Source organism: Zonotrichia albicollis, chromosome 3 (genome assembly GCF_047830755.1).
Source record: "Zonotrichia albicollis isolate bZonAlb1 chromosome 3, bZonAlb1.hap1, whole genome shotgun sequence".
NCBI classification, from domain to species: Eukaryota; Metazoa; Chordata; class Aves; order Passeriformes; family Passerellidae; genus Zonotrichia; species Zonotrichia albicollis.
The window spans coordinates 100285589-100313547 of record NC_133821.1 but is presented as its reverse complement, the minus strand read 5'-3'; the positions used below and the strand labels follow the sequence as shown (position 1 = coordinate 100313547).

Below are 27959 nucleotides of genomic sequence, written 5' to 3'. Positions count from 1 at the left end.
AGGTTGAAAACTACTAGGAAACAAATCAGTACAAGTTTTACAGTCCACTGTAAATTCTGACTTCGCATCCCCCAGGTGGGACTAATCACACCAGTAAGATAAATAGGAGTTGACACTTTGTGGAAAGACTCTGTGAGGGCTGGCAGTGTGTGTTAACCATGTCTGTAGCAAAGGAATAACATTTGGTGGTTTAAGTTTTGCAGACCCCACATTTTCATTATAGTACACTGAACAGTTGCTACAAGGTTGTATATATCCAGTCTATTTCAATATTTTTATTGATAACATGGATGAGGGTATTGAGTCTTTCACCAGTAAATTTGCAGATGACACTAATCTGGGAGCGTGTGCCAATCTGTTGGAAGGTAGGAGGGTTCTGCAGAGAGACCTGGAATGGTTGAATGGATGGGCAGAGTCCAATAGGATGAAGTTTAATAAATCCAAATGCCTAGTCCTGCATTTTGGCCACAATAACCCCCTGCAATGCTACAGGTTGGGGATGGTGAGGCTGGACAGTGCCCAGGCAGAAAGGGACCTGGGGGTGCTGGTCAAGAGCTGACTGAACATGAGCCAGCAGTGAGCCCTGGTGGCCAAGAAGGCCAATGGCTCCTGGCCTGTGTCAGGAATGGTGTGGCCAGCAGGAGCAGGGAGGTCATTCTGCCCCTCGGCACTGGTGAGGCCACACCCTGAGTGCTGTGTCCAGTTCTGGCCCCTCAGTTTGGGAAGGACGTTGAGACACCTGAGTGCATCCAGAGGAGGCAACGAGGCTGTGAGGGGCTTGGAACACAAACCCTGTGAGGAATGACTGAGGGAGCTGGGGGTGTTTAGCCTGGAGAAAAGGAGGCTTAGAGGTAACCTTATCTCTCTCTACAACTCCTGAAGGGTGGCTATAGTGAGGGGGGTTTGGTCTCTTTCTCCAGGAGCAACTGACAGAATGAGAGGACACAGTCTTAAGCTGTGCCAAGAGAAATATAGGCTGGATATTAGGAAAAAGTTTTTTTATGGAAAGAGTGATAAAGTACTGGAATGGTATGTCCGTGGAGATGGTGGAGTCACCATCCCTGGATGTGTTTAAAAAAAGACTGGATGTGGCACTTGGTGACATGGTTTAGTTGAGGCATTAGGGCATGGGTTGGACTCGATGATCTTGAAGGTTTCCTCCAACATTGTGATTCTGTATTGTTGTGACTGGACTGGGAGTGAAATAATTAGTCCAAAATTAATTATATTTTTTTAAGACTAAATGGATTTTCTAAATCATCCATTATGGTACAATGGGTGCAAAACTACAGTACAACAATCTCCAGGAAATGTATATATTACCTTGTCACCACAGATGCCCAGAAAGTTGTTCATAAACTTATCCGTAAGTGTACCTTTGCCATAATCATGCCCCTTCTGAGGCTGATTGTGAGACAGTTGCCTAAAAATATGGTTCTAGTTATCTTACAAAACAATAACGAATAGTCTTTGAAGAGTTGCGCCATAATTCATCCTGAGCATTGCAGTTATTTATAAACTGCTCCAGATATGTACAGCTCCAGTGAAAGGAGAAATCAGCAGACCCTCCAAGCTGAATTTGAGTCTTCTGTTTGATCAGGGGGAGTGCGTCCAACAAGCACAACAAATGTGCAGGACTAGCCAGCAAAATACATTCATTCACCTATTGAAAGGATGTTCCATTGTCTTTACAGAGTTGAATCAGCCTGAAAATATTTTACCTTTGTGTTTGACATGATTTCCCTCAGGATGTTTAAACTATTTTTCCATTAGCTGTCTAAGAGTTAAGAAACAGGTTCAAAGGAAAATAAATCAGAGAAAAAATAAATTGTTTTCTTAGCTGTATGAGGGCACTTACATATAGGAATGAATGGAGAGCTATAAATACAGGTTACACTGTATAAGGACAAACCATTCTGTCCATTTTTCATAACATATCAAATAATGTGGCCCAGACAGAGTGTGCCACACTGAGCTGTCACAGGATAAACTAGGTATCACTGAGATTAGGTTTACTATATGTCATCTGTCCATCACTCTTTGTCAGCTTTAGTCACAGCAGTGCTGCCTTTAGGTAGCCCACGAGCATTGGTCTGTGCTGGGGAGCAACCTGTTCAGCAGTTGTATCACCAAATAGATGGCATTTGTCTGGTTGCTGCAGCCAGACTGCTCGAGTGCTGAGCTAAACTAACTCCAGAGGCGTTAACTTGGGTACTTTTAGTCTGTTCTACAATGTAGTGTACAAATTCCTGATATATTTATTTAGCCTTCTGGTCTGCATCTCTGCTCTGGATTCTGATGGTCTGCAGAGCTCTGAAATGCTGAGGGAATCGCCTCTGAGCTCCACCAATCACCTAAAAAGTACTGACATTGTGTTATACTCCACATCAGTGATCTGGCATGGTCCTGGGACCTGCTTTATAAGTGAACACATCCTCATGGTTCTCTAACAGGACCAGGAAAACCACTGCATAAAGATACACTACCTCATAAAAGTTCTTCTTTCTCTTTAGTTTCCCATTAATATACAATTATGCCAACAACCTTATGGCTATCATGTAAGTATTTAGACATCCATGTTTCTCACTATGTACTGCTGTCTCTGGAAATGTGGGTTTTAGATGAGCTGCAGCTCAGTTGGGCTCTGCCATTTGAGTGCACCCTCCCTGCACACACGAGCAGAACCCTGGTATTAAAGGGATGCAGGGGGAGCACAGCTTGTGGCCATCTGCCTGTTCACAAACACATTGTACACGTGTACAGAACGGGAACTTCTAGCTACTCTCTTTTGCCCTAAACAAACCTCAGACTGAAACCATGAATTAGAATAGCTGAGGTCATACTTGCAGTGAGAACATGTATTACCACATCTCCTGCAGAAACTGTTCTTACACAGACAGAAGGGATCCCACAGGGCTCCATAGATCACACACTGCTCAGAAAAGCCTAATCATCTGCACTGATTTCTCAGTTATTGCAGCTAGATTATAAGGGTGACAGATCAGGTTGTGGATGTTCCTTCAGAAACAGATAAGCTCTTTAGACTGAGGGTAATAAATGTAAGAAAGCATCACCTGAACAGGGTAGTACGACCCTTGGGGTTGTGGCTGCTCCAGGGCTGTTAGATGTGTTCTCCTTGGGCATGGAAACCTGACTCACTCTCTTCCATTCCCAGACTGTTTTAAGTAGAGGCACCTTTGATATGCCAGGGAAGAATGTGCAGAGCACAGGGTGAAGTCACCTTGATGTTTTCATGTAGGATCTGATTCAGCTGAGCTGGCTTTTTGGGGCCTGGCCATGTCAGACGTGAGAGGACACCAGACAGAGCTGCAGCTGCACACCCTGCTCCAAGTGCTCTGCAGCCCAGAGGGGTCTCAGCTCTGCAGGGTGGGCACATGGGCCCCTCCTGGGCTCTGCAGGGTGGGCACGTGGGCCCCTCCAGCCTCCTGGGGCAAGGACTCGGCACTGTGTGGCAGAGATGCTTTGGCATGTCAGGCTCACAGTGCAGACAGCTGATCTTGGCTCAGTGTTAGCAAAGCTGCCTTGGTTTTGAGCTTGTTCCTTGTGCTTCTGGATCCGCAGCCAGCCTGGGTACTTGTTATCTGGATGCTTGTACCCAAAGTGTCTGAGCCCCTGCTGGGCTGCCTTGTGCCCTAGTGCCTTGCATCAAGGAGAGTCAGAGCTTTGCTGTTCCTGACTCATCAGTGGGAATGAAACATGAGCAATGGCTGAAGTGTGAAAACACCATATCAGCTACAGAAACTAACTGCGCTTGATGTTTGGGCAAAGACACTTTTCTTGCAAGTTGTGCCAATGTCCTTATCTCCCCTGTCCACTCAGCTGTTTAAATACAGCATTCTGCTTCAGGATGGTGGGGTAGGTAGGAGAGCAGACTGGAAGTGAAACACACATCCCACAGGCTTAATTGATGATTCTATAAATTGATAGCACAAGTTATACTGAAATACATAATCATGTCAGGCCGAGGTATTGTATTTATCCTTCTTCCTTGCTCTAGAAAGAACAAAATGATACAACCAAGTTCTCTTCTGATCTGCCTCCACTACCTTCCTTCATGTGAAGGTAGGAGTTGGAAAGTGAGTTTGTAAAAACAGCATCCCCTTATGCAGCCCAAAAAGCTCACTGTAGGCATTTACAGATTATGGTCTGTAGAACTGCTCAGCTGACCTAGTGTTGATGTCTGCTTCAGGATGTGCTGAATGGTTCTTCAAGCCCCACTGAATGTGTCAGCTAAATTTTTTATTGGTGATAACAGGAAGCAAAGACTTGTTCAGGTATGTTGTTGGTATCTGAATCTAGTTATCTTAATAGATACCTGAATTCTAGTCTAGTTAGCTTTGTATAATACATTCCTGCAAAGTGTCTCATCAGTTATGCATCTATTTTACAATTTAAAAAGTACAGACACATCTTCACATGCTGTGGAGGGATATATTCTCTTACCAGTTTGTGTTTCAAACAAGCACACCAGAGAAAAGAGAGGAATCTCTTTGTATTAGGTGTTTGGCAGCATTGCTATGGTTTAGCAATCTCTTCTTATTCAGCTTCTTACCGTATTTTTAATATTTAAAGCTAATTTCTTCTGGCAGATCCTTGATATATACTGGACACTGCCCAAGATGAGGAGACATGAAGAGATGGAAAACAGAGGAAGCAGGGCTGGAAAGGGGACATGCTAGGGGAATGTACTAGTATATTTTAAATAAAACCTTCCCTTGCAGACCACTGATCAAGCAGTACATTGATTTTTTTTTTGTTCTTAAATAATTGTTCCCTTCCTAGGGAGGCTTGCAGTGCCCTGAGGTAACAGGGAAGGAACTGGGACAAGGCATTGCAAAGCTGCTGTGGAGAGCTGCAAGCCTTGTCAGAGAACGATGGGGCTGCCTGGAGAGCGGGCCAGCCTCTGTGGCTTACAGCTTTAGACAGGAAAGAGAATTTAAAGGGTGTCTTGAGGCATGACTGGGTGTGCCATTTGGCTGTTTTCTTGCAGATCATCAGATTTTCTGATTGTTACAACTTACCTGTGCTTTGATAGGAACCCTGACCTTATAACAGGAAAACCAAACGTGTCATGTAAAACAGCAGTGTTAATTTAGCGTGGGTTATTGGACACTGCATCTAAACTCACACCTAAACCTAGGGGCTCCTAAATGCCTAAATGCAAGGACTCCTACGTATTTACATGGGGGGGCCTGATTAGGAACTGGAAATGAGATTATTGATGTTCTATTTCATAAACTCGGCTAGGAAAGTAATCTTGTTCAGGTTATGTAAAAAGCAATTGCTTTAAATGCCTTTGAACATGTGGACTTATCTTGGAATATTGCATGTGCCAAATCACAGTCTTCAATATCTGAGAAATGGTTCCAGCACTGCTTAGAGTTTAGATTTTATAAGATAAGAATAATATCTCCTAAAATAAACATAAGGCATGCAAAGCAGCATCAGTGAAAGCTTGCTAATGAGGGAGTGGAATGAGAAACTGAATGTAAAATCTTATATTTTATGTTTTAAATCTGATTCTTTATAGGAGTAACCCTTTGTAAGATTAAAAAAATTATCAAGAGAACCACACAAATAAAAGGTTGCAGTCTATTTTTTTAGTTCTGATAGAGTCAAAAGAATTGTATTTGTTCTGATAGAACAAATACAATTGTATCCTCCTTGGGTGTAAGTGAATACACTCAGTGAGTGTAGGTAATCCTCCTGTGATAGAAAATTTACATGTTACATTACTTAGCAATCTTTATTATAAATATCTTGGAGAACTTAGCTTGAATCTTGGATTTTGGGTGGAACTTGCAGAACTGGCAGTTAAATAAATGTTGTGGGGTTTTCTTTGTTTTTTTGTAAACATGATATTTGGGATGGAAATCTCTATGGAAGAGGAAGGAGGGGAATAATGCAATCTTGGCCACTTTTTAATTTAGAACTGTTTTTGTAATTCAGATGGATAGATATATGCATATTTATACATACACATATATGTTTTTCTATGTAGCAGAAAGAATCTCAAATTTTTCTCTTTCAGTGTGCAGAGGAATTTCATACAATAAAGTTAATTAATTTAAACCTGCCATTTTAGTTGAAGTAGGTTCTCCAGCTCTAGGGTTTAATTATATTTCAGCCTGTCTGTAGAACAGCTGAGAATGCCAGCATCTTGAGAAGGGTTTGATGCTGCTCATATAAATTTCTGCAGGCCCTAAGATGCTGTGGGTTGTGGAGACATGAAAGCTTCCAAGATTTAGACAGGTGGTAACTGGCAATTTGAAGGCTACTTCTTGAGGCCATTAGTAGAAATGGTAACAGATGACAATTCTCATGCACATACAACCACTGTCAGAAACCTTAAAAGGTGGAGCACAAATCTGGATATCGTATCTAAGCTCCTTTTGGGTTTGATATTTATTAGTGCACCTTCATCTACAGGAATTACTCAGATATCTGTAAGGACCTTTGCAAACACACTTGAGTTGTGCTGTCACTGAACTGTGGCCTAATGCTAGCCAGCACTTTCTCTGTCATTTGCTGAAGTTCTGCCAGAAGGCAAGCTGGGCTGCAGTCCAGTCCCCACTGAAGTTAATGCAAAGATTTCTGTTGACTTCAGCTGGATATCAGATAATGCACTTTTACCTCTATTGATGTTAATGCTTACTGACTCCAAAAACCCATACTGGCTGCAAAGGTTGGGTCCCAAGATTGGAATTCTGACAACCAATATATTCTACATAAAATACTTATACACTGGAAAAAATGAAAACTGAATATCGCTTCTTATCAAGCACAAAAATAGAGATAACATATGATGAAGGCAGTAGGGCTAGTAAAAACTAGAATGGAGAGGAGAAGAATCTGGTGAATTAATACAATTGCACATTGAAAGAATGGAGGAGTCAGAGATTTATATCACTAAAGCAATAATGCACACATGGCGTAGCACTGATATATTCATCTGATGCTAATAAAGTATCAGACAAAGAATTAAAAATAAATACAGAAAAGCTAAGTGAAAGAAAAAGGTTCAATACATTATTCAATATGTTCTTATCTGTAAATTTAAATAAAAGCAAAAACTAGGCAAGTTTTAAGGCAATTTAAAATTCCTATTTTTATGAGGAATGGATTAGGAATGAGAATAAGCAAAAGCACAACAAGGATAGCAGAGTATGATATCTTTGGTTATAAAATACAGGCCATATTGAAGAAATGGGGCAAATAAATACGCATGATGTTGTTAACAAATGCAAGGTTGAGTACATTACAGAGAAAAGTCTTTAGCCACATTGTAATTTTTAGGTTTATGATCTTCAGAAAGGGCTTTTAGAATGACTCTCAACAGTTCAGTGAGGACTACTTTCAGATGTGTAACCTCATTTGAAAGGAGATGGGAAGGGAAATGTTTAAACAGAACGGAAAAACATGTGCTACTGTTATATATATCAGTATTTATAAGAGTACTGTACAGAATTATGGGAATACATCAAGAGTGATATCCGTGAAAGAGGAAATGTGAAACTCTCATAGGAAAAAAAAAACTGATGGAAGAGAACAGAATGATTTCATGTAGAAGGAGAAAAATAAAACGAATTCTTACAATAAAATATGGCATGATGAATACCAGATTGGAGGCAGACCAAAGCCTAGTCACCACGGGTCTGATCCATCCTGTTTAATCTGGATGCTCACAGTATGAAAGTGTGTGAGTGAAGTGGTCAGTCTGGGCTCTGGGTATGGCCAGTGGAGAGAAATAGATGCTGTGAGAGAGTGGTTCCCTCACCTGCTTTGGTGGCTCAAAGGGTAACCTGGGGAGGGGATGTCTGCTGAATTTTGGTCAGAGAAAACCCACACATGTTTCTATAGACAAGGAATTAGTCACTGAATCAGAGCTGTGAAGTTAAAACTTGGATGGATGAGGTATTTTTACTGAGCACCTTATTGTGTAAGTAATTTTACTCAGTGTGCTCTGGCATGCTGTGGCCAGGCTGGCAACGTTCATCATCGATTTGGGTATAAAGATAGACAGAATAGGTTCTTTCAATATTATCACACCCCATTCAAGAGGAAAAAAAAAACAACTAACCAAACAAAAAACCCCACAAACCAAAACCTCCAACACTCAGAGATTTAAAAGGATGAATTTCAGCTAAAAATGTTCATCTCCCCAGCCTGCTTCCTCATACAGAAAAGCTCTCTTGAGACCAGGTGAACTAGCCTTTGGCTCTGCAGCAGCCTCCAGAGACACCTCTCCATTCCTGTTTGCTGTATGCTTTGATTAGGAAGATCACTCTTCCTGGATTCCAGCAGACTAACTGGAAGGATGCACATTAATGCTTTTGCAGAGAAGATAATTCCAGGTTCAATTGGCCTTGTGTCTTCCTCTGATATGTCTAAAACTGGTTCTGGTGGTCATATGAGTTGTTTCTTTAAGGAGGATTACTTTAGTGTAAATCTTTGTGCAGATATTTTGGTATTTAGAAGACAGGTTTTCTAAAAATACATGTTTGAAGTTTTGTTTGGTTTGCCTTGTTGTTCAGAATTTTACAGCGCAAAAATGAGTCAGGCAGTAGGTTCTGGGAATGAGCAACTCCCTCCCAGCACAAAGAACAAGACAAGGTTTTCATTGCCCAGTGACACAGCATTCACATGATGCTGGAAATCACAAATTGCTTTATGTGTTAGAGCAACGTCGTTGTAATATCCCTGTGATCTTAAAATCTCCAGCTTTTCCTCAGTGATTTGGGCTCAGGTGGTGTACTGTGCTTCCCTGAGCATTTTGTAACACTTTTCTGCTCATCTATGAGCACTGACTTAACATCTAAAATAGAGCTGTCTTTGCCAAACAAATATTTGTGTGATTTCCATGGTTTTTATTTTGATTGCTGTATTAATATGATGTTTATAATTCTGGACTAAACTGAGGGATAAATAACACAAAAAGCTTCTGTTCATTTTACTGTTTAGAAGGAATCACCAGGCACCCTCATTTTGCACTGAGCATAGGAGTAGCAGCTTCCATATGTTACATCACTTTTGCCTCGTGTCTTCATTTTTGATTACCAAATTTTGAAATTTTCTGGATTTGCCTCTTTGCTCTGGCAAAGTCCCATTGCAGGAATGAGTAAGCATTTTGGGATTTGGTCTGAGGACTCTGCCCTTGTAACATTATCTTTGTAGATACAGAATTAATTTTCCACCTGAAATCATGATCCTCTGCCTTTATCACATTATAATCCTCCTCACAGCAACTATTTGTGATACTGCAGGCAGATTATGACTTCAAGGGAAGAATGAGCCTCAGCAAACAGAAGCAGATGAGCTCTTAAAGAGATAAAGGTCCCATTTTCTTGCTAGTAATAAACCACAAAAGTGGAAAAAATACAGAAAATATCAAGGCAAAACATTGTCTATAAACAGATTTTTCTGGAAATCACAGGTGACTTTTTCATATTGAAACATAAGAATCAATAAACCTAGACATATTTTGAGGTGAAGCCACTTGGTGAGACAGACCCACATACTTAAATCCCTATTTGGCATGTGTTTCTAAGCACTTTTAGAGCTGCTTAGCTTCTATCAAATTCTTCTGTTACATAAACATACTTTCCTGAAGAGTTTTATCCAGCTAATGGGATGGGAGTGTGGCGAGGGAGCAGGGCAGGGTATATCACAAGGCTCTGGCCAGTGGCCCTCACATAAATAAACCACAATGCATTTACATTTAGAAAATCTATTCTGATTTCAGAACTTGGAATAGATTTGCTTTATGTTTTGGTCTCTTGAGGAATATTTTCACTTGCTATGGAATAATCCCTGATGCACGCTAGCATTTTTTCCTAAAAGGAAATTTCCAGGAGCAGGAAGCCCCTCTATAGCAGGCTCCCTGAGTTGTGCTTTTCCCTCTTATCCCGAATAGCTCCTAGTCCCATGTTGAATGATACATTGTAAATATCTGTTAGCTATTTCACAGCATGAAAAGAAAACAGGGCAACAAGCTTTCCTGCTGCAATAGTGTGGCAGAGTCTCAGATTTACATCTGGGAACGTTTGGAGAGCCTCCTAAATCTGCCCTGAGCTCCTGGCTGCAGCGGCTCCCACTGCACTGCTTGCTCTGGTTGGTATGGGCAGGTCCTGCTTCCATTCAGACACGGGGGCTCTGTCCTTACCTAAACTCTGAGTGGTTCCATTGCTTCTGTAGAGTGGGAGGGATCATAAAAAAGACTCAGGAAACGTTGGCTGTACCTTTGCATCATGTGTATTGCACAGCCCCGACGCACTGCAGACACGAACCTCCCAGACTGACTAAGTAGATTTGGGCTCTATTTCTGTCCCTCCTCCCCAGCGCTCATGTGTAGAAGGTTGTTCCCTGGAAGTTACTTCACCTTCCCTTTTTACTTCCCTTCAGCCTTTTTACATCATCCGTTGCATGCAATGTTATCTATAGCAATTACTAGCATGTGTATGTAAATGTGTGTTTGTGTCTTTTAGCCATTTAAGGCTAAAAGACATCATTTACTTGATGTGGAATGCATTTAAATAATGAAGATAGCTGTTTGTCTGTCCATCTGAGTGTCAGGAGAGACACTGTCTTCCCTTACAGACTCATGAACATTAGTGGAGGAAATCCAATTTTCACAGAGCCATACTTTTGATTGTTTCAATTTACCAACATAACAGCATTTTAGCAGAACTCTTCTGGGCTGATTTCCTAATTAAAACAATTAAAAAAAAGGCAAAACAAGCTCCAAAACCCAATAGCTAATGGAAGGGGAGAGCAAAAGAACAGCAGATTTATATGGAAATGTACTGCTCCCACTAGTTTTCTGCTGGCAGGAATTCAGGATATTTAGATTCACAGCATAGATTTCTGCAGTTTTATCTGAAATCTAACCTCACAGAAGTTGGATTCTAAAATGCTGGCTTTGTTGCATAAGGACTTCAGCAGGTATTCTGCTAGAAGAAAGAAGAAAGTAGAAAATTAGGAATTGTTACGTCTATTCTTGGTTTTGAAAAGAAATATAGTCCCTAAACTGCAGACTGTCACTAAGGGCAGATTTGGCTGACCTATTCTGAAAGCTGATATGACTAAGTGAATGAATATTTACAACCTGGCCAAGTTTAATATCAACCAACATTGTATTCAGTACAAATGGCCCTTGTCAGACTTGTGCATGCTCATGAGGGACTCGGTGAAATGAGAGAGTGCTCATTGTAAATGCTCTGCAGGTAGCAATAAAGGGATAGCATTATACATGTTGCCATTAAAGGAATGAAATTCTGTAAGGCCATGAGCCATTCTGGATGATGCTCAGAGGTTTTCCCAGAAAGCCTCTAAAAAAGCATTTCTGAAGGGCAGCTTTTCCTGAGTTTATTAATTTGGCCAAATATACCCATATTTGTGAGATGATATAATTGTTACCACCTATCAATTTTTCTTCACTTTCATTCTCAGGAAAAAAGCCCACATTTTCAGCCCGTGCTCCCTAAAACCATTTCTCATGAGGCCAAGAATTAACCTGGAAAATTTTAATTATAAATTTTAAATTAGAACTTCTTAGTTATAAATAACTAAAAGCGTGAGCTTACGAAGAAAAGCACCAGGAGTTAGTGCTACTGGCTGTGTCTGTAATACAGATAACTGAGCAACATAAATCAGATGTGATATTAACAGCACTTGGCAGCATCCCTTTATTGTTACATGCAGTATATATGGGCATTATATTAATTAAGGTGAGCATGCCTGTACTTTGAGCTGTTAAGGTCCAGTGTGATGCTGCAGTTGTTACACAGCTCCATTTTGGGAGATGCCAAGCACAATGATTCCTTTTCTCTTACAGGGCTTTAGATCCAGCCCTCGGCATGCCAGAAGACGAGTAGCACCTCGCCTGGAGGAAACACAACCCCTAGTGGAAGCTCACCACCTCAGTGAGCAGGAAACTTCTGTAAGAAAAAGAAAAATCAAGAAAAGCAGCCGAGTCCAACCAGAATTTTACCATTCTGTTCAAGTCACCCCAACTCGAAAACCTGTAAGTATTCTACCTTTAGGGATAAATAGCACTTACTGTTATAAAAGCACTTATACTTAGAGACATGTAATATAATTCTAAGTTTTGGGCTATTCATATTCTCTTCCTCAATTTAAAAACCTTTTCAGTGCTCATATTCAGCAGCAAATCCAAATAAAAGTTTATAAGACTGTATTTAATGTTGATGCATAACTCTAAAAAATAATCCTGTTCTGAAGAGAGTTTTTTTAATTTTGATTTTTAAAATTTATCATTTAGACTATAGACTATAATCAAGTTGGATATTAAATTTTACATTTTTATAGTGATATTACTTAACAGATTTTTATAGCAAATGTGCATTTTATTTAAATTTCTTAGATTTAACAGAGATCTATGTACTCAACTAAATTTATTTTAAATATCATTACTAGATTCAATTTTGAGATCTCTTCTACTTTATACCGTGTTTACAATCCTTCTGCTCAACAAAACTTAAATCAAATCTCATGATTCTTTGTTCCTCAGCTTGATTTACACACAGTTATTTTAATACTGATAACCTACTTTTAGTATGGAAATATGACGGTTTGTTGGGACATGTAGTTCCTAATGTAAATTTGCATGAAGACCTATTCTGTCCTGCAGGCATAATGCATTTCTCTTTTTAATGAGCTCATTGCTTTGACACATTTTCTGAGGAGCTTTTCTGTGCCATTGTCATGGGGCTCGAACAACTTTATAAAGTCAGTATTATTAAAGAGGTAATTATTCAGCATACCCTAAACCAGATTATCTTGAAGTTGCTGGGACCTACCTGAGCCTTCCTAGACTGGTGTTAACTGAGCACCAAGAATTATCAGCGAGCTCTGAAGATGGTTTGAGGAAGAATTCCTTAGTGGAATTACATTGCCTGAGAGAACAAGCAACTTCTGCAAAGAAAGCCATGGCCGCCAACAGCTGCCACAATTTTTACCTAGTATCTGAATTTGTGTCTCTGCTTTCACTTCACTAGTCCCCATTTTCCTCTTCTCTCATGCTTCTATTTATGGTTTATTTAACACTGCTCATGTTTTTGTCTTTAATTTGATATGATTGGTTTGTCTTCTACTCTTCCTAAAGGATCTGCTCTCACTTTCTTCTCAACCATCTCCCTTTCACTGCCATCCTATCTCTTCCTTTCTAGACTACTTTGTCTAGCTCTGTTACTCATACTAAGTCTCCAGCCTCCCACCAGACTCCCTCACTTCATTATTCAAATTCAGGGTCCTTTCCCTGCTTTGTTATCCTTCCTTTACCTCTTCCATCATCAACTCTTATTTTCCATACCATTCTTCTTGCTGGTTTTTTTTTTTTTAATTCCTTTTTTTCTTTGTATTTTTTCCATGGTAGGCCCATGCCAAGGGTAAGCCTGCCTGTCACTGCTGAGGCTGTAACCAATTGCCACTGTTTACCAACACTGGAAAAAGAGCATCAGTGCCACTGAATTAAAGAGCTAAAACTGTAGAAATGGTGTAAGCAGCAAAACAGGTTAGGAAGAATGGATTAGTTATGCTAAGAAAGCCCTACTTTTTCCAAAAGTCAGTAGCATGTCAGGGATTTAAGGATCAGAAAAATAAAAAATATAAGAATAGAAAATGTGCAGTGTTACTATGTACCTTCACTTTTGTAAAATTTCATGTGTCTGCTGTGTCTGAAGAAGATCTACCACTGTGTCCTAGGGTGTCCTAGGTCTCAGTGAAACAATAATAAATCCCAGATTTAGCGAAAACTTCTCTCAGTGCTGTCACTGTTATGTCACTTCCTTGAAATTGCTTTTGCAGTGTATCTTTTATACAGTTACATAGTTCTTTTGATAGCTTTTCCTTCTACAGCCTTGATGAGTGCACATTTCTACCAAAAAAAAAATAATTATCTTTATTATACTACAATCCAGAAAACATAAGTCACCAATTTAATTCCTCATGGACATTGTAAGTTATTTTGAGTGTATTATTAATGCCATGGTGACAGGGTGAGTAAGGTTTATGCCATTGCCATGACAAATCACTGCAGTGTTGTGAAGTTCCAGGCAGTCACCAGGATGTCCATCCTGCAGTTTGTTACATCTTCATCCCACTTAGTCTCAGTGTCTTGAAGCTGAGAGACTTTTGACCTTCATCTTTGTATGGTTTTACATGATTCAGTGCCAGAAATGCTCTTGTTAATCTGCATAATTTCTTTCCCCTTTTTCCCCCTGACATTCCTAGCTCTGCCCACTTGAACCACTCTAAATAAATAATATGTTGTCTTGATGTTTACATTATGGCCATATTCTGCTGAGTCATCACTTGAAAAAAGTCCTGTATGATGTCTGCCAACCAGAAGATATAATTTCTCCTCATAAAACAGTTCTCCTTTTTATTTTTTTCCCCTCCTAACACATTTTTGTCCCCTTTTTTTCTGACAAGAATGATATCTCCAAAGTAACTATAAAAGAAACTTAGGGAAAGCTTTTCCTTTGCTCCAGCAAAATTTAAAGTCCTGAAATATGTTAGCCTGTTTTGTTGTCATATTAAGATATATGCATAAAGACTTTTCAGATATTTCATTTAAGGCTCTGGTGGATATTTAGATGCTAGGCTTTCTTATTCTTGCTAAGTTTGACTATTTTGTATTTGGTTGGTTTTGTTGTGTCTGAATCTTGTTTTGCAGTTTCCTAGCTGCTGCTATAATTATCTGAATTTGCTTGTATTATTTTTTACTTCCTGCATAGCAATCTGAGATCTTTCCAGTATTGTTCCTGATCTTGTCAGAACTAAATGAGTTGTAATTGTTTGGATGGGAGTAATCCCGCTGAAGACAATAATTACTCCACTTGAATATCTGCATGAGGAGATGTTTGCAGAAATAGAACATTAGTTTTCTCTGAAAATGTAATGGTTTTTTTACACCTTCCTAGTTGTTAATGGGGATATTAAATATATTTTGTGCTAATACTGATCCTTGTCAAAGAGTTTATAAGCCATTTTCATTTTTATTTATCTTATTCTAGTGCAACATGAACCTAGTGCTGAGGCTTCCCCTTGTAGGACACATTGTTATGCCCTCCAGGTCACCCTCTCATTAGCGGCTGTATTATTTGTGCTGACATTCTCTATAGGTGACAGCTTTGCTTCAGTTTCTTATGGAGGAGAGTACACATACCTGCTACTGACTTGTGCTTTGAATTTTTGAACACAGTGGAGAAATCTTGAGAACAAACAGAACTGTGTTTTTTAGGCTGGTGTGATTGCATGCAAATCAAGGGAGTGTTTCATATTGCTCCTTTCACAAACTGGGTACCTGATTCTGTTAAATTTTCTGAAAGTGTGGAAGGATGTGCAAACATCTCTTGTTGTGAACATGCTGCTGCCTAGCAATACTTCTCCAGGGCAGATGTTAAACTGAGAGTTCTTATACAAGCATTTTGAAAATACTGTCTATATTTTAAATAGTGCTTCTGCTCTGAAGCAAAGTATAAAATGCTGCAAGTTATTCATAGGTGGCCTTGAGTTTGTGTAAACAGATGTGGCTCCTGAGCTGTGGGGTCAGTTGGGTGTACAGCTCTGCCAAACAATGTTTGTATGACCATGAACATAATTGAAAAGAGATGATGTCAAAGCAGCATCTTTTGACATCTCCATTGTTAAATGATTTGAAGGGCTCCTAAATGACTCATGCAGCTTTATTACCAGGATTATTTACAATCATGACATGTAGTACTGAAATCTGCAGTTTTGTTTGTCATGATCACTCCAAGACATAGTAGATGAGACCGCAGAGACAGGGTGATAAATAAACCAGTTTTCTTCACTTTCAGATGTGAAAGCCCTCTTTCTACTCAAAAGCCTTGTACTTTACACACACCCAAAGATCTATTTTGCCCCAGAACTGTAGCAACACCGTGTATTGAGGTGATTACTAGTGAATATTGTTACAAAGAAAAGTATCTCTGAAATAACCTACAAAGAATAAACTGATGACAAACAATAATCTCAGAAGCACTGCTGATTTTACATTTTCCTCAGGGTCTCCTAATTTACCTGTTTCTAATTATTTAAGGACTGGCCTTTGCTGAAGCAATTTAGCTCCTTAGGAGTGGGTGCAGCATCACTATAAGTCACTACAAGGAAAACAGAGAAAGGTCAGATATTTGGGAGGTCACATGTGAAAAATCCCTGATGTGGACAGCTTCATTTGGCTCCACTGAGACTAATACCATGGCCAAAGTGAAACTTGCACTATGAATACCCTGATAAAGAAACCATGAAAACCAAGTTTGATCAATTTTTAATGCATGTAAAACCATTAATTGTCTCATTCACAGTCTTTCCAGTTATCCTGGTTTACTTATATGTTGTATTTAAGCCTTAAAACTTATGGGAAAATCAGTATTAGAGTTATGTCTGAAAAATACTTAGGAGTTTTTTGAAATATCTGATACCAAATAATTTATAGAAGTTCCAGAAGTCAAACATTTCTGACACCTTAAGAATATTTGTTTCATATGGATAAAGTAGTTCTACAGGGCCCTTTAGGAGTTTTTAATATGTCTCATTAAATAATATTAATTTCATTAATTTCTATTTATTCTTACTCTGATGTTATGTACTAATTTTTCCAGTACCACTATGTCCTTTAGATGCTATTTGAATGTCCTAAAACATGAGCTGCAAATATTACCCATCACTCTGCCCAGACGTGGTTATTCCCAACTATTAGCTATTTAATCCATAGGCTGCATTCATATCTTCTTTCTTTTGGAGATGTCTGCTCATGCTGGATTGTGTCTCTTGTGAATTGCATTTAGAAGCAAACTTGGCAAAACACTACCATGCCATCTTTCACTTTCAGCATTTTTATTAACATTATATCAATGTTCTCAAACGTATGGAAGGGCTGTGAGCTGTCAGATTCTGCACACACATGTGCACACACACACGCATGTGCCTGGGTTCTCTCTCAGGACAATCTGAGCACAGCCATAAGGAACAAACACAGGGAACATGTGAATCCATATAAAAAGAGAAATAAGAACTGCATTTTTTTCATTTTAAAGACAGCTATGGTTAAGCCTGGCATGCAGCTAAACACGAACAGCATCACAGAGCTGTTTGCTCACTGCCCCCAGTAGGATGGGGAAGAGAATAAGAAAAAGGTAAAACTTGTGGGTAGAGAGAAGGTTTAACCAGACTGAATAGGAAGGGAAAATAATGAGAATTATGAAACAATGTACAAAACAAGTGATGCCCAGTGCAGCTGCTCAGCACCCAGTGACCAATGCCCAGGCAGTCCCTGAACAGGAGGCTGCCACCCTCAGCCAGCTCCCCAGTGTTGTTGCCCAGCACGATGCCACATGGTGTGGAGCATCCCCTCGGTCAGCTGGGGTCAGCTGTCCCAGCTGTGTCCCCTCCCAGCTGCTTGTGCTGGCAGGGCAACATGAGAAGGTGAAGAGTCATTGCTGAAGTGTCAGCCATGCTCAGCAATGACTAAATCATCAGTGTGTTATCAACATTACTCTTGCCTTAAACCCAAAACACAGCACTGTACCAGCTGCTAGGAATCAAAATAACACTACCACAGCTGAAACCAGGACAAAGACTTTAAAGATATTGATAGGGATTTTGATAAGGTCCTGACAGTTTATTAGGTGACTGTTTCATAAACTTTTTAACAAGACTTAAGCATCTGGCCATCTTAAACATTTTTAAAAATATCTCAAGGAACCTATTTTAGGTGCACAGAATCTTTGCAAATATGACTATTAATGCTAAATCCAGTCATGTTTGAAATGAAGAGAAAGCTTTCAGTGGCCATTAGGTTGAGTTTGAAGTAAGTTCTTTTTCCAAGCGACTGTTACATCTCTTTTTTGGACTGCTGTGTTTTATGGCTTTTCTTATAGCAAATAACTCCTCACTGACAAATACTTCATAAACACTTTTGCCCAAAGAGTTCATTTTCCCGCTGCTCTTCCAGTTTCTGTGAGCTCCTCCCTTGCTGCCTGCTCCCCATTTCCTCTTGGCTGCTTTTCCCTCTCCACCCTGCAGCTCATCCATTGCGTTACAGCAATTGCCTGTTTCTTCCACTCCTTCTGCCCAGCTCCTGGGCAGTTCAGGTTTTTGAAGGGATTTCTTAAAGGTGTATTGCCATGAGTTTCACTAGGCCCTGGAGGTGATTGCATTCCTATTTTAGAGCTACTTTTTCCTAAAATACAACAGTGATATGTTGAGAATTAGATCTGGTATTTAAAATTATTGTTGTTTTTCCAGTGCTTTTTTTCCTATACTGAGGTACTAGAGCTATTAAACATAGTACAAAAGAAACAAGTTAATTGCAATAGGGCTAATAATTCATAATGCATTAATGGAAAAATGTGTTAACCAAGAAATAAGCATAGCAATAACAGTACAAATCTGTATTTAGAACACCTTAACTGATTTCACTGCTAGCTCTTACTTGGAGGGTTATGGTCATTTGAATAGACCCTGTGGTGACAGGTCATGCTTATTTTGAATATATTTACTTAGATTTAAAGTTACATAGTTGAAAATAACATAAAATCTGTTATTTTTCTGTACACCATTGCAAGTTATTCTGTAACTGTGGGCAAAGCCCTCTAATATAGCAGGATTTTTCTTGATAGGTGAGCTGATTTCATACCATTTTTATTTTGTCTGAGCCAACTTTCATTCCCAGGGCAAATGCTTATTTAGTGAAAATGGGATGAGAACTTAAACCAGTCTTTCTTCCATCTAAAATGTTCAAAGAGGGTCAAAGTGCACCCTTCATCCTTGGAGCTGAAGCTCACTTGCTACTAATTTAGAAGTGAATGAGAGAAAATATTCAAATGTTGTATCTAAGAAACAGAGTTGTGAAACTCTGGCTTGAAAAATGATTTTTTTTTGTCCCGCCACCTTTTTGCCATGATTTGTATTAACTGGGATTCTGTGTTCATTGATAAAATTTTACTACATGCATGCAGCATAGCCTCAGTGAGAAATTGAATTTTTAGCTCTTCAGAATTTTTCTTTTATAAATCAGTGTCCTTCTGGGAGAGCTAGTAATAGAAACCTAAGCTGCTAAAATGTGCTAGCAGTCTTAACTGTAAGAAAAAATGTTTTATGTATGTGATTATAAATGGTAAATTCTGTACAGTAGCTGAAAGCTGGTTAAAAAATTAATCAGCTCTGATCTTGTTGATAGTGTTGTTTGCACAACTTAAAATGACCAGTAATTGTCTCACAGATGCATAGTAATTATAGTCTAAATGCAGATGTTTCCTTTTCCTTTACTGCCACCAGAGTCACTCTTCAGAGTTGTATTGTGTAACATCCTACTGTGGCACATAAAAGTACATCTTTATATAGCAAGGGACTCCCTTATCCATTTGTATTTATATATAACACTACACATGGGTATGATGTTGAAAGAATAGTTTGGCAGAGGCAAGTGTTCAGATATTATCAAGCACTGGAATTAAGGTTACACGTGCAGCTGTAATTCAGTGGATTATGCATCTGCGTTGTCATTTAGGCTTTAATGGTGTGGTGGTATGCTGGTTTTTCACAGGATGTACTCTGCATTCACCACAGGGTGGAGGTGCTCTTAGGATGACTCTTATGTGTAGGAGTTCTACTGCAGAAGTTGTAAAGTGTATAAATGAATAAAACAGGAGATTGCAGGAAGACAGAGGATCTCTTATTTCTTTAAAAAGAGAGAGTGCTGCTTTGGAGATTGAAGGGTGGGCACAGGGACACTGTAAATAAGCTGAACAGCTGGTTTAAAACATATTTTTATCTTCCATTTTCTAAGTGCCTAAATCAAAGAATGTAGCTGGGTTTATAGAAGTTCTTAAACTGCCATTCACCACTGAACTCTGTGTTCAGTGCTGTAGTCTGAGAATTATTGATATGTAATATTAATGGCTCTTAAAAGTCAGATCCCTGGCATCTCAATTTGACCTAGGCAAAAAAAAAAATTGACCTCCTGGTTGACTTTGCTTCGAGTGGTGATGAGAACAAAAACCCAGCCTATTAAATAATAGTTCCTTCTTCACACTGGTATTTGAATAGCATGAAGTAAGTTAAGTTTTAGGGCTGCCCATTGAACTGAGAATAACAAACAAAGTACTGAACAACTGTTTGTGGAGTGAATATCACCCATCATTTGCACTAAATAAGAGCAAGACTTTTATTAAGAAAATTACTGAGGATGTAGTAGTATATGATCACATCAATACGACTGAATTGTAATATACAAATAAACAGGCTGAAGCAAGGCTGCATGGTGAACCTGAAGTCTGGGATTTGGTAACATTTTAGTACTTAACTTTGCAGCCCTAAGAAAAGTACTTTAACAGGAATGTTGTGTTTAATTTCCCACTGCTGTTAAAAACAAAGTGGAAAAGCTCAGCTGTGTAGCACATTGGCAGGTTTTGACACTTTGACTTCAATATGGAAAATTCTGTTGCATTTCAGGGAGAGACTGATGGCATTTGTATTCCTCATATGAATCAGTAGCGCAGGGGAGGAGGTATGTTTCTTCTAGAGGAACTCTCAGTTATTTGCTAATGGCTGGAGTTGGGGTGAAATTTCCCTTTCCTTCCAGGCTTCTTGGGGCAATGGGCTTGTCTGTGCTCATTCTTCCCAAGTGTGGCTGTTTCTGCCATGTCTCCTCCAGCCTGCTGCTGACCTGCTTCTGCTCCTTCCTTGCTGTCCAGTCCTCACTCCTCTGCCGACCTTGGCTCTTCTGCTTTTGCTCTGCCAGTTCTTGTTTCAGTCCTTCATGTCACAGCCCTTCCCAGGTTCTCCTGGTCAGTGCTCTCATTGCTCTGAGGCATTTGTTCCAGCTGTCTCTTTGATTTCTGTGCCTCCCTGTGGCCCCTGGTTGCATACTCCATTCCTTGGCTCTAGTCTGTCTTCTCTGAAACCTTCACACACAAGTTCATACCCTCCTTGTTCATTAAGCTGCCTTGTTCAAAGCCTCTTGCAGAGGCAGCTCCAGTTTCATGCCAGCATGTCAGACCCTGAGCTCTCCCCAGTCCGCTTCCTCCAGCCCTGATGGTCACTGATCCCCACAGTTCCTTGCAGGTCCATTTCTCCTGTAGTCCTTATGCACAGAGCCTGCTGCTCCCTTGAATGCTTTCCAGCTGCAGCTCCCAGACTGCCAGTCTGTCCCTCAGGCTCTCAGTCCCGGTGTGTTCCTGCAGCCCTTTCCTGCAGCGTGCTGGTTCCGGTGTTTGTCCTCTCACATTCACATCACGGCTTCTTCCCCTCCCGCTGCCTGCGCGACTCACGGAGAGCACAAAGCAGGAGTCTCCTGCCTCAGGCCTGGGCCTGCCTTGCCCTGCTCTCCATGCCTCTTGTCCACGCTGCCATCAGCCTGAAACCATGGCCAGCAATGATTAAATGCAAAGATTAGTTTTTCCTCTGGATCTCCAAGCTGGAATCAGCTCCTTGGTGGGGATGGTAGGTGTCCCAGCTGTGGAGGTAAGAGCTGTGAGGGTGAAATTTGCTTGGTCATTCTGTGATGGTGGCGAATTGGTGTGGCAGATCTGAAACCCCTGAGAGACTCTGTTTAGGGGGTGCCAGTATGAAGGGATTTTTCAGAGATGATACATTGAAGACATTTTAATTGAGAAATTTGTGCCCTGTTTAAAAAAGTCTGGCAAAATAAATTGGTAGTTACCTGAACACTAGGAATAGTTAAATCGAGCTATCTACCTTTGCAAAGAACTGCTAGCAGGTGAGAAGAGACTAAAAGTTCACTTGCTCAGCAAAACCAAAAGAAGGTGAGAGGAGATGGGATGCAGGCTATGAATACATTGGGGAAGCAAAAAGGTTATTTAAGGAAATGAACATTGTTGTTGCAAAAATCCCCTAAAAAACCAGGAATAAGGTTGAGGTGGCAACTAGAAGATCACTTGTAATCAAGACAGCAGGAAGTTCAGCAGTTTTCCTGTCAGAGTAGAGAGATCAAACACAAACTTTAAAAGCTTTACTTTATACTCCCTGATGCCAGGGATAGCAGATGATATTTATACCTCAAAGACTTATCACTCTGACAAATGTAGACAGATTTTTAACAAAGATGGCAAAAGACTTATGTCTAGCTTAAAGCATATTCATATTTGAAGTATCCATCCCAAAGCTTACAGTCTTCTCAAAAAAGATCACTGGGATTTTTTTAGTCTTTACAAATAACTACTGGATGTTTTCATGATCTTGCTCTCAGGCTTCTCAGTCAGCTTTGACTAAAAATTTTCAAGAAAATTAAACCTTGGGAAGGAAATATTTGCAAGAAAACTTAAGATAAAGAAACTCAAAATGGATTTTATAAGAGAAAATCTTATCATTTCGTCATTAAAACCGATGTGTGTAATTATAAGAATATGTATTTTCAAATAGTTTAATGTTGATTAATTGCTGGATTGACTCTTCAAGTTTAGTTCTAAAACATGGATGATAGAATAAACCCCCAATGCTTATTTCCATCTTCTCCTACCTTTAGAAAGAAAGAATGTAAGTACTCTCTACAGAGCAGGTGGGTGTTGTATTGATGTTTGAAAAGCCTACCTGTTTGCAAAGACACTTTAACATAGAGCCAGACCCTGGATGATCAGGAGTTTCAGATTTAGTGTATTTGCCTTCCAGCTTTCTGCCTATTGCTTTATGACATTAAATATAAACCCAGAAACTCTGTAGTAATTTCCATATTTCCTGATAACATAGGTACTTGGACATATGGATGTCCTCTTAAGTGAGTGGCACAGAACCAAAGAAAATTATTAATTTCCTATATCTACATCTCCACTGGTGATTGTTTTTTAAAGTTCATCATCACTGGCTTTACATTGCTCTTGTTGGTACTTTAATTTGTCTGTGTGTTGAATTTTGGTCTTTCCTGACAACATGCAGTCCCAAGGACTCACATAGCCTGATTACATACATTGGATGTTTTGTGTTCTGCGTTTCATTATCATCTACCCAGGTTAAAGTGCTAAAGATTTACTAATGGGAACATTCAGCTGCCCTAGATTTTGTCTTAAATTTCTTAAGTTATTTTACTTTATAAGTTGATCCACTTTAATATCATTCAGTCTGGGATGTTAAAGGGCAAAAATAGTCATTCACTTTCAATTGATATTCTAAATTATTTTAAATTAAAAGGAATTTTTCTGAAACACACTGAGTAAAATCATTATTTTAGTGCTTCATTTCTGTTGATATTTATCCATTTCCTGCAATAAGTATAATAAAAGAAAAAATACATTCCAGGAATACTGAGATAGTTTAGTATAAGTGAAATATAAATAACTCATAACGAAACTGAAAATTAAATGTCAGTCAGTGTTGACCTATACTTCCCACAGCTTCCAAAAAACAGCATGAAAGGACTCACTGCAGCAGACAATCTTCTTAAAGATAAAATGTGAAAGTACAAATTATTTGATTAGAATTCAGCTGGCCAGCACAATCTCTGATGTGTCATAGGGTTGAGAAATTTTTGTAATATGAAGATAATTTGGTATCAGCCTTGCATCAGCTTTTCCCAGCTGGTTTGCCTGACCGAGTTTGAAACCTGACCTGGGCTAATGCTTCCCTCCCCCAGGAATGACAGTGTGCAGTCCCCGCTGTTCTCGATCCTTTCAGCTCCTGTTTCCAGGTGCTTTCCTGTTCTCTGGCGGTGTGCAATGCTCTACACCCATTTGCCAGCTACACCATCTTCCACTCATTCTCTATCTGATCTTCTGCAGCGCCTCACCCATGACAAACAGCAATTCTTTCCCTCCTCAGGGGAAATCATTCGGCCTTGGAACTTGGCCGAATCCCTCTAACAAGAAGTACACGAAATGCTTCTTTGAAATCACCCCCGTTACTGGAAACCAGCTCGCTTTTTCAGCGCGGCTGCCAGCCTGACTCAGGCGGCTCCTGCGAATGCCCGATGTGCGGGAGCCCGCCGGCAGCGGCAGAGGGAGCTCGGCTCTGCTCTGCGCCGCTCCGGGACTGGTGAGCGCTGTGCACCCCCGTGCGGCACCGGCACCGGCAGCGGCCGTGCAGGGATCTCCGCCGGCATCCCGCCCCTGGGTGCTGTCCGGGATCCCCGCCGGCATCCCGCCGCTGGAAGCTGCCCGGGATCCCCGCCGGCATCCCGCCCCTGGGTGCTGCCCGGGATCCCCGCCGGTATCCCGCCGCTGGAAGCTGCCCGGGATCCCCGCCGGCATCCCGCCCCTGGGTGCTGCCCGGGATGCCCGCCGGGATCTCGCCCCTGGATGCCGCCCGCTCCGCCGGAGCCGCCACGGGCATGCAGAGAGGCCTCCGGCTGCAGGGCCCTACGGCAGGCGGAGAATAAACAGCGACAGCAACTGCGCTGTGACCTTACAGGCCTTCAAGATAAGGGCAGTCAAGTCCTGACCCTTGCTAAGTCCCTAAGAGTAGGCTAAGGAAGGATGATCAATAGTTTAGGGGATATAAAAGACACTTCACTCCTGCCGCCCCCAAAAAGCATTGTGTGTTATTAACTGATGTTTTTCGCTTGCACACAGCCATGTAATTTATACAGAAATAACAGAAGTGCCTTACATATTTTGATTTTAACAGAAAATAACAACCTCCCCCCCCCCCCCCCCCAGTGCTGTCCTAATGGGCCAGGAACTTTTTTCAGAGTACTACTACAGATGTTCTGTGTTATTTCCTATTTTTTAAACTGCTTAATATATTGCTCTGATAATGGAATGCTTATCTGGGACTTAGAACTCTATCATGGAAAATGAATACGCTAGAAACATAGACCCCTGTGGGATGAGTGGTACACAAACAGTGCCTGTGTGCAAAAGAGGAACAGTTACAGAATTCATATCAAAGCTCTTAATTTACTCAAGCAAAGCTCTTCAGTTTGTTATAAACACCTTTGGAGCAGCAAAGTAAATATACCTAGGTGTTCAATATCTCTGTGGACACGTTACTCAGAAGCATCTCCATGCTAAATAAGAAAATAGACTGTCATTAAGTCAGAAGTTGACATTTCTTATTGTTTTCCAGATTTTGTTGTTATGAAAAATTCCTTTCTAAACTTCCTACATTGCTCTGAAAATGAAACAACATAGTAATTGAAGAGTTAAAAAGCTAAAGTGGGTTTTGATTATTCATTTGGTTACTGCATGTATCAATTAAGGTAGAATAACCTAAAAGCAGATAGCTAATTGTAATACACACAGATGCTAAAGACTGCTCAATCAGTGCCTGTTCATTTTGATTCTCATAAAATATGAGTGGAGTCTTTTCACACAGCTTATCTTCCAGTATTGTAGCAGAGCAGACTAAAAGGCAGATTCCTTTTCCCTAAAAGTGACATCTCAGTAGACTGGTGCAAAATGAACAACCACTCAACAGTGCTTTTGGCTTCTACAGGTAGGAGGAGATGTTATGAAATATAATAATGGGCTGTGAAGGCCTCTTTTGAAAAAAGGAAACCCTAATGGATAAAATTTATAGCTTACTTTCGAAAATAAATCTGAGAGTTGAGAGATCTTTCCCCAAAACTTCAATAGCAATTGCTATTGTACTTTGTTCTTGCATATTTCAAGCTGCTACATAAATACTAACAAACTATTGCTATAGCACTTCACAATACTGTGTTTGGTCTCTTTCAAACTTTCATATTATAAGCTAGAAATGCAGAAGGTGAAAAAGATGGAAGTCAGAATCTGTCTCTGTGGGTCTGTGTGATCCAGAGGTACTGAGGGTTGCTGCTCAGCCAAAAGAAGGTGCAGGCCTGAAGCAGGATGTTCAGAACGGGGATTAAAGGCAACACTTTCTCTTCTGTGGCAAAATCTGGGGCTAAGGACAGGCTCAAGGAACCTAATCCCTGACTAAGCACATGAGAGGCCCTGGTAGCCCCAGCTGGAACAGCACAGTGCCCTGCAGCAACCTGAGCACTTGCAGCTCTTATCAGGAAGACACCTATATGTGACCATCCTGCTTTATGAGATCCAGTTTTAGTTTATTATACAAACTGAGTGCCAAATCTGTTCTTCTGCACTTACCCTTTTGCTCTCTCTACATCACAATACAGTGAACAAGAATTCAGTTAATTGGTTTTATGTATTCACTCCCTCCCTCACAACTCACACATTTCAAACTTCACCATGGAGTACTCTACAAGGAGAAAAGAGAGTTGGGATAGAAGTGAAGAGGATAAAACACTAATAGAAGGAAAAACACTAATAGATGCAAAAAACCACTAATAAGTGATCTCTTATTATAACAGATTATTTAACTATATATTATTTTTTAATTTTATGCAGAGCAAAGTGTGCATCATGTTGTTTCTCTGGATTATGCAGATTCTGAGTTTTAAATGGGTAAAATACCCCCCATGACAGCTGACAGTAAAAAAACATAAATGAGACAACAATAATACATTTCATCATATCTCAATCACTGTAAAATTTTTTTCTTCAAGAAAAGGTACCCTTTAGTAAAAAATAAAATTGAGAAAAGGGTTGCAATACAAGCCTAAAATACTATCTGGCTTAATATCAAATCTGGACTCTAGAATGGTTGAATGGGGCTGTTGCTGTGTAACAAAATATGCTGGTTTTTAACTGAAAGGGGGCAGGTTTAGATTAGATATAAGGAAGTAATCCTTCACTGTAAGTTCCAGTGAGGCACTGGAACGGGTTGCCCAGAGAAGCTGTGGAAGTGCTCAAGGCCAGGCTGGATGGGGCTTTGTGCAACCTGGTCTAGTGGAAGGTGTCCCTGCCCGCAGCAAGGGGGTTGGAACTAGTTGCTCTTTAAAGGTCTCTTCCAACTCAAGCAATTATGTGAGCCCATGATTCTACTGCACCTGCAAAAGTTGACAACAGCACACACCTAAAACTTAAAATAATTGGATCAGCATCAGGTTGCACTTTTGAAAGGGGCTGTAACAGTAGCTCCCACATGAAATGACAAATCACACCCATCATTTTCTTGTGTTGTGCCTTGGAGAAACCACAAATCCCTTCAATCTGAAGTTACAGAGTAAAAGTAATAGCACGTTGCTGTCCGTTGTGCCCTGATAACGTGTTTAATGATGTACCTTAGATTTCAACACGGTGCCGAACTGTTCACACATCTCCGTTTCCCACTTTACATAAACAGGGAAGCCAGACATGGCAGCAGTCCTCTCCCTGCATCAGTGTTTATTTACGTTTCCGGAAGAGCTCTTTTTCGAGTAGCTGGGAAGCCTAAAAGTGGATACAGTTTATACACCGAGATGAGTAGTTTGTTTGCCGAAATTGCCTGGCAAGTGTGACTTAAGGTTGCCCATCGTGCCCTGCGGCCCGGAGGGGCTGCTCTGGGGCATCGTGTTCCTTCGTTCCTTCCCTCCGCGGCTCCGTCCCGTTAGCCGGCCTCGCCCCGCGTTGGGCAGCGGGGGCAGGGGGAGCCCGGGGCGGTGATGAATGGAGAGCCCGCCTCGGCTCCCGGCGGGCCGGGGTCTGTCCCGGGGGCGGATTTATCAGTAGCTCGGTGATGGCAAATCTTCCCCTTGTCCTGGCGGGGGAGCCAAAAGCCTTCGATCTGTAGCCGGGAAGGTTGGTGGCTTTTTTTTTTTTTTTTCTGCTGTTGTTGCTGCTGGGTTTATTGTTGGGGAAGTGGGAGGCTCATTTGCGAGCTGGTTGCCCAGCCGCAGGCCACGGCTCTAGCCCGACATCCTTCCAAATGCAGTCCCGCTAAAGACCGGCTATTTTTTGGGGGATCACCCTCGGCACGCCGCGCACGCACCCTTTCCCCCTCTACATTCACACCAATGGTGAGCGGCGGCCCTCTCCCCTATCCTCCTTTTCCCGTGAGATGCTTTTCCACGCCACGCGGGGCGGGTATTCGCCGGCGCCACCTGAGGCCCTTCGTCCCGAGCTGCTCCCCACGCACCC

At 40.8% G+C, this 27959-nt stretch overlaps 1 protein-coding gene across 23 annotated transcripts in view; it reads left to right on the top strand.

Annotated features, from left to right (window-relative positions):
* Nucleotides 1-27959, top strand: part of DST (dystonin) — a 287930-nt gene that overhangs the window by 4495 nt on the left and 255476 nt on the right. For 22 of the 23 annotated variants that reach the window (XM_005485986.3, XM_074538248.1, XM_074538255.1 and 19 more), the window contains exon 3: nucleotides 11855-12043. In XM_005485986.3, the coding sequence (XP_005486043.2) occupies nucleotides 11855-12043 (189 nt within the window). Of the gene's footprint in view, nucleotides 1-11854; nucleotides 12044-27634; nucleotides 27839-27959 lie in introns of those variants that run through there. The other variant, XM_074538243.1, reaches the window with a different exon arrangement.